Source organism: Lactuca sativa, chromosome 5, assembly GCF_002870075.4.
Source record: "Lactuca sativa cultivar Salinas chromosome 5, Lsat_Salinas_v11, whole genome shotgun sequence".
Lineage (NCBI taxonomy): Eukaryota > Viridiplantae > Streptophyta > Magnoliopsida > Asterales > Asteraceae > Lactuca > Lactuca sativa.
In genome coordinates this window covers 161,054,624-161,065,210 of record NC_056627.2, presented here as the reverse complement: position 1 = coordinate 161,065,210, position 10,587 = coordinate 161,054,624, and the positions used below count along the sequence as shown (strand labels likewise).

Sequence of the window (10,587 nt, the reverse complement as noted above, 5' to 3'; positions counted from 1 at the left end):
ACCTTAGCTATGCACATAATTTTTTCTAAAATAATCCATCATTAAAAAATCTTAAATAAAAGTAAAAATATAAAACAAACAATATTAAATTAGACGTAGTGGAGATACCTAGGGGGGACATCCCTAAAAAATCATTTTATATATATAAAAAATTACTTGTAAACATGTTCTATGTTAATGTACCCTCAATTAAAGAGATTGTATTACATCTTTAATACCCATAACAGGAGAACTACATAAAATACTATATACCTTGCTACAACAAGTGTAGAAAAAATAAGTTAATAATATGGATGATCAAGTTTGAAATGAATGTTTAGTCATTTTTATTGAAAATGATGTGTTTCTATAAGCCTTGATGATGATATCATTGATAGATTTCAAAATATGACGACTAGACAGATTAAGTTATAACTTTTACCTAAATTATGTATTTATTTTAATTTTTTCAATTTACGACTTTAAATATTAAGAAACTCTTTACATTTTTGATTGTGAATCTTAATAATATTTGTATCCCCATATTAAAATTTCTAGCTTCGGCACTAAGATAGAGTTTGAGCATGAGATCCCCAGTGATACACACTCCAATTACGAGGTCAATTTCTTTTAAGACACCACCCGGCCATATCGTGTTTTGGGAGAAAAGATTTATCTATAATTAAAATAAAGTATGCCATTCATGTAGGACTCCATTGTTGGTTGCTTTAAAGAAAAAAAGAAAGATTCTGCAACAAGATTATGGTCGGAATGAAAAGTTTATGATTTGTTTTTTTACCCAAAAGATTTAAAAAAGCAATCATATTTTCAAAGTGATCATGACGTAGGTTTTTTTATGGCATTAAAACAAACAGGTTATGTGGATTCAAAAGAGAGAGAGAGAAAAAGAAAAAGAAAATAAGATTTGGGGGATCAAATTGCACTAAGAGGGGCTGGGTATATGTAGGCCCTCTGAAAATTGTAATTATCACCTCTCTCACCAACAAAGCATCTCGTCCCTATTTCAGTAGCTATATATAAGAATCAACTCCCAAATATAGCGGTTGCAATTGCTTGCATACTTTGACTTCAATTTTATAGTTACTATTTGATCAACAAATAATGGACACCTTCCTACAAGACTTCCGGCATCTTAAAATCCAACTGGAAGAGATAAAGTCAGCCACTGATACCTTTGATAACAACAACTTCATTGGAGAAGGTGGATTTGGTAAAGTCTACAAAGGAGAAATCTCTCACTCTAAGGGGCAAAGCATGGTTGCTTTTAAGCGTCTAGATCGTAGCCATGGACAAGGAGATCCTGAGTTCTTAAAAGAGATCCTGATGCTCTCAGGTTACACACACGAAAACCTCATCTCTCTTTTGGGATTTTGTGATGAGGATGGCGAGAAGATCATTGTCTATGAGCATGCAGCTAATGGAAGCCTTGATCGTCATCTAAGTAGCACTACTCTCACATGGAGGCAACGTCTCAAGATATGCCTTGGGGCTGCAACAGGATTGTGCTACCTTCATCATCCCAAGGAGACACAAGAAAGAGTCATCCACCGTGATATAAAAAGCTCCAATATTCTACTCGATGAGAATTGGAATGCAAAAGTTTCTGATATGGGACTTTCGAAAATAGGACCCACTAATCAGCAGCGGACCTTTCTTCTTGTCACAAATGTTGTGGGTACCCTTGGTTACATAGATCCGATGTATATGGAGACCAGCATCCTAACCGAAGAGTCAGACGTATACTCTTTTGGTGTGGTTTTATTTGAAGTATTGTGTGGGAGAGTATGCTACGAAAATAACAACGGTAGTTTTCATAGTTTAGTGCGATTGTGGAAAAAAAGCTACAAAGATAAGAAATTAGATGAAATTATATTTCAAGGTCTGAAGCAAAACATGGATCAGAGGTCTTTGGCAACATTTTCAGACATTGCCTATAGATGTTTGCAGAAATATCGTGGAGAACGGCCGAAGATGTGTCATGTTGTGGAAAAACTGGAGAACGCGCTTCGCTTTCAGGAGATTTTTGAAGATGTGGAACAGAAATGGCTGTACTATGAAGAGATAAGTAAGGCTGCATCACCTCGTTTGGTCTACAGATCCGAAGAGCATCTAAAGATACTTCTCTCCAAGGGAATCTTTCTTCACAGAGGAAAAACGGTAATGTGACTATGTCTATATACCTGATTTAGATTTTATTTATTTAATAAATGAATAGTAAATTGTGATTTATGAGATGTTAATTACATTATAGTATGATTTGAGGAATTTGACATAATTACCAACAATGATGTAACTTAATGACCTTTAACCTGAACACACAAAAATTCACCCATCATAGAAACCAGTGTTGTTCCATTAAAACTCTTTTGTGACCATCATCACAACACTAACATCCACCCGTCATAGTTCTCTATGTACACATGTAACCAACAGAAGTCCCTTTACTTGCAAATGTTGACACAATATATGCACTCTCATAACATTATAATGTACTCATATCCTACATCACCCGAACTCCGAACTAACTTGACCTCTTTTAATGGACAGTGGTTTTGCTTAGATAAGGATGGAGAACACTGTGAAATGATATCTGCAGCAGAATGTTTGATTCCTATTCGCATTGTATCATCCAGTTATTATAAACAGCAAAAGAAATCAAGGTTAGTTGTCCTCCTTTATATTTCTATGTTTTTAGCCTGTTTCATGATCAGTATATATACTTATGTATTCTTCGATGCCTCTTCGTGCAGAATAGCAGTGAAATCAAGGTTACTTTTCCTCCTTTATATTTCTATGTTTTTAACCTATTTCATCAGTTTATACTTATGTGTTCATTGCTGCCTCTTCACGCAGATTTGCAGTGAACTACAATATACCATATTCTAGGCAATTCAAAACACATGTCAAAACACAATTTTTGTCATCACATGTCACATACACACTAAACCTAGTGTTCCATTCTGATCACTACACAAGTAATGACTATTTGGGCCTCAATTACATATTGGCTGGGGAGACAAAATCTTCGACTGTGTACTTAGCAAATAAGAGAGAAGATGGATGGTTGATGGCTGAATTGTATCAATTTAATAGCGACAGCAGAAATGTTGATTTTGAAATTACGTTTCAGTCCAATGATCGATTGTTGGTGGAAGGCATCGAGTTTCTGCCAGTGGAAAGAGTAAACACAGACAAATACATTTTTATTCAATTATATCTTTTTCTTTAAAGTAAACCAAAGAAATAGTCCATTCTGGTATGTAGTGTTCATGGGTCCCAAAAGGAATCTTTTTTTTGCAAAAAAGTTCCTTTATTGCAAAGTTTAGGTTCCTTGCTTTTAACAATATTAATTAAATTTTGTTAAATTAAGATATATATACTTATTTTTTCTTTTTTATTCCTCTCTCTCTCTCTCTCTCTCTCTCTCTCTCTCTAATGAAGATGGGGAGGGGGGGGGGGGGGGGGGGGGGTAATAACAGTGTCAAAGTACAAACCAAAAGAACAACAAAACCGTGTAGTAGTACATACCGGATACCGCAGGACTATATCTGCATTTTACTCTTTTCTTTTTGTTTATTTTTATGCTTCAAACATTCTTAGAAAATAAATATTTCGCAAGAACATTTCAACTTAAAAGAACCTATGGTTTCCTACTTTTTTGGAAACGCTATTCCATGGGATCAAATAGAAAACGTTTGGAGGATATGAGTTTTTGTCCATAGTTGATCAAAGTCTAATGTCTAAGTTTTATAGGTGGATCATCAAGTGTTAGGGGATGAGGATGAGGATATTCAAACCAACACATACTCAGAACAAAAATTGTCATGGGAATATGGACAAATAAACAAGAGTGGTGATGTGGTATATTCTCAATCAAGGAACTCTACTCTATTCTTAAGCGCAGTTTGTTCATTTGTTCTTTTATATTTCGTTGTTGAGGAGCCTATGAACATGGTTCAACCCAATGTTCCAAAACAAGTACTTACACATTTATTTTACTACAGTGGTTTTCTCGTGCAAAGAATAGGGACACATGTTATATGCTCTCAGCAAAAGTGGCTTTACTAAAAGAAGAGTGGAGATGGCGGTCTTTACCCGAATCAAGGTTTTATCCTCTATCTTCAAGCCTGTTTTCTTGTAGCCATGTCTATGTTGTGCACCATGTGGTAATATTTTTTTGGTAATGGACACAGTAGCAAGCAACAAAGGTCATCAACTGAGTTGGGAATCCACTAATTTATCCATCATATGTTGATTTGTAACCACCTTGGACTTAGTGACTCTGGTTTGTTCTCCAATGAAATGTTGGATCACAGGCCCTCAAGTCCCACACAAACTAAAGAAAAATGCCCTGTGTTTAATATATGATAAATATATAGAGAAAAGAAGAAATCGTAACTCAAAAACTGCACTCTTTCATTCATGCATAGATGGATATATTTATAGCTAAACAACAAACAAAAAAGGCTAAAAACTTGCAGCTGCATGTGTTCCTATGAAAGTGGAACTAAGCCACGCTTATTCTGCTTCCAGTTAGTCAATATATGACCAAATCAACTACCAAGTAAATCTGCTAAGGTACTAACACGTGACCCATTAACATAACATAATCAACTCATCAAGATTACCCCAACATTCACCCCTTAATCTTGATGCTCATGACCTTGCTTTTCATGCTATATATAGTCTTGCTTAGACTTCTTGCTGTCTCATGCCACTTGATTCTTGCATTTTGTTTCATGTTTGCTACTTGCTACAAACACAAAATTTTCTACTTGCTATGATTGTCTTGCTTGCTACTTGCTACAGACTATGTGACAACCTTCTTGCCTGCTACACTTTCTTGCTTCTTGCTACTTGCTTTCTTTTTTTTCTTTCTTCCTGCTTCTTGCTACTTGCTTTCTTTTTTTCTTTCTTCCTGCTTCTTGCTTTCTTGCTTACTATATCTTGCTGCTTGTGTTAGCTTCTGTTGTTTCTTTCTTCTGATCATCAAACATGATCAGCCTTCCTACTTGCTTTCATTCTTAATTTATTTTGATCATCAAATGTGATCACACTTGCTGCTTCGACCTGCTTACTTGTTTTCTTCCTCAACAATCGTCTTCTGCTATCTCTAGGATCGAACAACCACAACCGGTCTTTCATCTGTCAACACCATGTTGAACACAACTCTTTATATGGGAAACAACAAGACTTTTATTATGACACTTAAGAAGATTTTACACTTTGAGAGACTACTACACTTTTCTTACTTCGAGGCTTTTCTTGGATACTTAGATGTTGGATTGATTTGGAGCAAATGAGCTCCACACCTATTTATAGGTGTTTCCACCTCCTTATAGGAAGTTTCTAGATCTACATACATTCATGACTATTCTAGAACTATCTACCATATTCTATATCAATTACAAGCTTTTATATGTTTCTAGAATGTTCTATAATGTCCTAGATAAGTATAGACATTCTTGTGCCTTCTATAGTGTTCTAGAATGTTCCATAGCCTTCCAGGGTCTTCCATCTCGTTCTAGAGTATTCTAGAATCTTCTGGCATCTTCTAGACTACTCCATAGTATTCCATAATGTTCTAGAATCTTCCAGATCATTCTAGAACATGCTAACTTCTTCTAGACAATAACATGATTCTATCAGGCTAGTGATGACCTTCAACACTCCCCTTCAGCACTAGCCCCCATTCTTCGTATCATGTTGAGCTGACATCTAAAACCTTCACTTTTCCTTTACTCAGCCCTTTGGTGAATAATTCCGCTATTTGTTTATCAGTCTTGATCTGTCGCATAGACTTCTTCCTTGAGAACTTTTTCTCTTCCACATGCTTGGTTTTTTCTTAGTTGTTGCAGTCGTTGCTTCGTATATTGTTTTCGTAGTTGACAACAACATTCGTGGTTGCATTTTCTTGCAGCATAATATTGTTCCTGACTTTGTTGAACTGTCTTGTGTAGTTTCTTATGCCTCCCTTTGAGAAACTTGTAAGCATGTGAGTTGTCCCTTTTACAAGCCTTGGAAAATTCCCACAATATTAACATGTTATGACGTAATCCCTTATTGATCTGCTCATCTCGTTTAGAGGTTGTCCCGTTGAGATATTCTACTTTGCTCTTACGAATTAATGGATTTTTCTTCTTTTTCGCCTTATCAAGTTTCTCCATCACATGTTCCATTTTTCGTCTAAGATGCAACTTTTTATGCAACTCTGGTGACGTCATGTTCTTATTCTCCTTTGGAATGTCCATCTTCAAGGGAATAACTTCCTCCTTCAAGGTTGTCATAAACTCTGTCTCACTCTTCTTGAGACCTTTGCCGAGTTGCATAGTTGATAGCATTCGGGATCCAATCATATTTCTCTTCAAGGGTACAATGTGAATTATTGAACCCTTGGTGATACGCATGGTATCGTTTCTCTTAAATGACAAGGGTCGTACATTTTCTAAAAAATCCATTCCCAATACCATAGGATAGTCATCCATATGCACCACTGTCAAGTCTATGGTGCCTTCCCATTATGCTATCTTAAGAGGTACTCCATATGCAACACCAATGATAGGCTTGGATAAAGAGTTGACGACTTTCAACCGGCCTGGCATTTTGGTGTATTTGATGCCCAACTTCTTAGCTTCATCTTCAGCAAGGAAATTATGGGATGCGCCTGTATCTACTAATGCCTTGGTGTATCCTCCATTTACCTTGGCATCCACGAACATTAGCCTTCCTCTTTTAATCTTATTCTCTTCTATAGCACATAGTGCCTCAGCATCCCATTCATCATCTACTTCCTTTTTGGAAGTTACTACATTGCTTTCCACAAACTTTTTCTTTGACCAACAATCCTTGGACATGTGGCCCCATTTTCCACAGTTGTTGCAGTTGCCTTCGAACCTCCTCCCCCGAGAACTCTTATTGTCGGTCTTTTGAGATCTCCATGGTTGTGAGGTTCCTGGCTGACTCTTCCCTTTGTCAGCATTTTTGTATCCTTCTTTAGAAGGTGGCTTGAAATTCCTCCGACTTTTACTTGTGTAGAGTGCTTCTTCTTCACTCTTCAGCATGATGACTCCCATCTGCTTAGCCATAGCTTCTTGGCTGGCCAACAAATTCTCAAACTCTACAAGCGATGGTTGAACGGGCCATCCTTGTATAGCAGTAACAAAGGTTCTATATTCTGGCCTCAGTCCATGGATAATGATTCTCTTCATTCGAGCTTCTGCAATGACGGATTGCGGATCTAGTTCAGTAATCTCCCGACATACCGACTTGACCTTGTGGAAATATTGAGCAATCGTCATGTCACGTTGTGAGATTGATAATAGCTCATTCTCCAAAAGTTGTAGTCCCGTATCATTCTTCTTTGAGAAAAGCGTCACAAACATGTCCCAAGCTTCTTTCGGGGTGTTCTCATCCCGGATATGCTCCAACATCTCTTTTTCGATTGTGGTCTTCAAGGCAAACATTGCTTTGCCTTCTTTGATTTTCCATTTGCGCAAAGCACCATTAACGTCTTCCTATGGTGGCGTAGTTTCGCTTCCACCAACGACCTCCCATAAATCTTGTCCTTGTAAGTAGGACTTCATACATGTTTCCCACATTTTGTAGTTGTTGTTGTTGAGTTTCTTGATTCCTCTGACGACTTGGAGATCACCCATCGTGTTGGCAGTATCTCGGTAATACCAAACAAGCTAGTTTCGACACTAAACATGCAGAGTCACAAACTACTCACGATACAACGAGAATCACTCGTTCTCACTATCAAGAAACCTTGCTCAAATACCATATTGTTGAACACGACTCTTTGTATGGGAAACAACAAGACTTTTATTATGACACTTAAGAAGATTTTACACTTTGAGAGACTACTACACTTTTCTTACTTCGAGGCTTTTCTTGGATACTTAGATGTTGGATTGATTTGGAGCAAATGAGCTCCACACCTATTTATAGGTGTTTCCACCTCCTTATAGGAAGTTTCTAGATCTACATACATTCATGACTATTCTAGAACTATCTACCATATTCTATATCAATTACAAGCTTTTATATGTTTCTAGAATGTTCTATAATGTCCTAGATAAGTATAGACATTCTTGTGCCTTCCATAGTGTTCTAGAATGTTCCATAGCCTTCCAGGGTCTTCCATCTCGTTCTAGAGTATTCTAGAATCTTCTGGCATCTTCTAGAATTCTCCATAGTATTCCATAATGTTCTAGAATCTTCCAGATCACTCTAGAACATGCTAACTTCTTCTAGACAATAACATGATTCTATCAGGCTAGTGATGACCTTCAACACACCATTGTGAGCCATTAACACCATAGCAGAAACCGGAACACATCACAGCCGAGAACCACCCTCGATTGATCCTCCTTTCTGTGTTTCTTTCTTTCTGCAGAAAGCAACAACCAACAGGTTGCATGTCACAATCTTCTTTCTTTCTTCATTCTTCTTTCTTTTTTTCTTTCTTTCTATCTACTTTCTTTCTTTCTTTCTTCTTTCTATTTTCTTTCTTTCTTTCTATCTTTCTTCTTTCTTTCTTTCTTTCTTTCTTTCTTTCTTTCTTTCTAATTTGCTGTTGTGCAACCTTTCTTCATGCTTTCTACTTGCTTTCATCCTCTCCATTTGATTACATACGGTTGTAATCAGCCCTTTCTTTCTTGCTATGAACCAGGTATGAACCTGGAGGCTCTTGCTTACGAGCCACAACTTTGTTTGATCCCCCTGCCATAATTCTTCTCCTGCGACATTCTTTCCACCGCTCATTCTTGCTAAAGTCTCTTTCGGATCTTGCGATCATCCTCCGAGTCTTGTTGTCTCCTGCTTCGATTTTTGCTTTCTCTTGCTTCTTTTCTTTCTTTCTTGATCAAATGTTTTTGCTTGTTGCATGCTTCTTTCTGCCAATCACAACTTGATTAGCCTTTCTACTTCCTTTCTGCATATCATAAACTTGTTGCTTTCATCAACATTTGATCAACCCTTCTTCTACATCCCACACTATGAGCCTAGGGCTCTGATACCAAGTGTTGGTCCAGACCCAAGAAAAACAATCATGCACACACTATTTCTCTGGATTATCTCTTTCATAGAAAACAGAAAATATACGTACATACAAATGGAAGAAATTCTACTCTACTTATACTGGTAAACATGCTAAGAAACAAGAATAAACTATCAGCTAAGAACCACAAATATAGGACTACTAAGTCCACGTTTTGAAACCCCTTCAAACCAGGTCATTATTAGACTAAGTCTGACCTATCAAACTTGTGCATATGGAAACCGACCCGACCCATTCGAACCCGTACCCGTGACCCAGCTTAACCCATCAAGATTACCCAACATGAAATTGGATTACTCATTTGCAAAATCAACTAGAATTAGTATTAAATGTTATACCAAGCATTAATTATGGCTATCGAATCTATTGTGTTTGTCTACAGTCCAAAAATTCCAGCACTCTAATAAAAAAACAACACATATACATATATTGGCTGTTAGTATGTGGAACCCCTGCAACTTTTCAAATCCTTCTGAACAAGTATGTTTAAACTATTTTTTAGTATTTATATTAAAACACTATATCTATCTTTTGGCAGATTTGAAGAAGTGGCTTTTGATCCACATGGCAGCTTTTGGATATTCTTCAGCACTGATAGGCTGTCAAGTGCAACAACATATGCAACTTACCTTGTTTACAAATTAGAAGAAAACCATTTTGGATTTGAGCCTCCTTTGAAAGTGAAGTCTGGTGATTACCTTGTTGGTAGGAAAGATTCATGGTTCATCTATTTACTTTGGCCTCAAATTCCAATTATCAGACCAAAGGTTTATCAAAGCACCCACAACCCAATGAATAGACCCCAAACGACATACCTTCCACAACAAAGAGATGATGGTTGGATGGAAGTAAAAGTATGGGAATTTCGAGTGCCTTTTACCACAGATAATTATTCTCAAAGCCCTTTCACCACTAATAGTAATTCCAAAAATCTCCGATTGACCCTTCACAGTGAGAACTCGCTTAAAGGCCTTATTGTGCAAGGGATTGAGTTTAGACCCACACATGAAGGTGTAGGTTATCCTGGTTATGATACAGAATGCTCTTATGATTCCGAATGAATTGATTGTAATAGGGTACTAGATTAATTATGACCCGCATTAAACGCGGGGGAATATAAACAAAAATACATATCATATTAATAGGCGGTATTGTATTTGGTGGAATTTTAATAAAAAAATATTAATTAGATTCATTTTTATAGTTTTTGAACCAAACTTATTAATTAAAAATATTTAATCTTTATATTAGAGCAATTTGTTTTTTTAGAACACTAATATTTAACATAAATGATCAACATGATCTTTGTTCTTTGTTTTATCACAACTCGATGTGACTAATTGGTTAAAACATGTTGTACAGTAGCTTTAGGAACTCACTTTGTTCAAAGTAATAAACCTCTATTGACGGAACATATGTACATACATACAATGAATGCAAAAGCTGGATTTTTAGTGACAAGCTTCTAATGTGTGACTGAATTAGGACAAAACTGATAAGAAATAAATGAAATATAAATTAATTTG

The 10,587-nt window shown here is 36.5% G+C and overlaps 1 protein-coding gene across 2 annotated transcripts; it reads left to right on the top strand.

The window, feature by feature from the left end:
• The first annotated feature begins 976 nt into the window (after positions 1-976).
• Positions 977-10,256, top strand: LOC111891875 (uncharacterized). Of its 2 annotated transcripts, XM_023887937.3 has the most exons (7): positions 978-2,157; positions 2,548-2,660; positions 2,751-2,768; positions 2,854-3,181; positions 3,754-3,861; positions 4,005-4,105; positions 9,600-10,256. In XM_023887937.3, the coding sequence occupies exons 1-7, from the start codon at positions 1,102-1,104 to the stop codon at positions 10,120-10,122; spliced, it is 2,247 nt and encodes a 748-aa protein (XP_023743705.1). In that variant the 5' UTR covers positions 978-1,101; the 3' UTR covers positions 10,123-10,256. The 2 variants fall into 2 exon arrangements, with proteins under 2 accessions (XP_023743706.1, XP_023743705.1); XM_023887938.3 differs by lacking the exon at positions 2,751-2,768 and having other exon boundaries at positions 977-2,157.
• The last annotated feature ends 331 nt before the right edge of the window (positions 10,257-10,587 follow it).

Coding starts and splice junctions, on each gene's coding strand:
- LOC111891875 (XM_023887937.3), top strand. CDS start 1,102: ATGGACACCTTCCTACAAGACTTCCGGCATCTTAAAATCCAACTGGAA. Junction 3,182..3,753: donor AGTTTCTGCCAGTGGAAAGA/GTAAACACAGAC, acceptor TAAGTTTTATAG/GTGGATCATCAAGTGTTAGG. Junction 4,106..9,599: donor CGGTCTTTACCCGAATCAAG/GTTTTATCCTCT, acceptor ATCTTTTGGCAG/ATTTGAAGAAGTGGCTTTTG.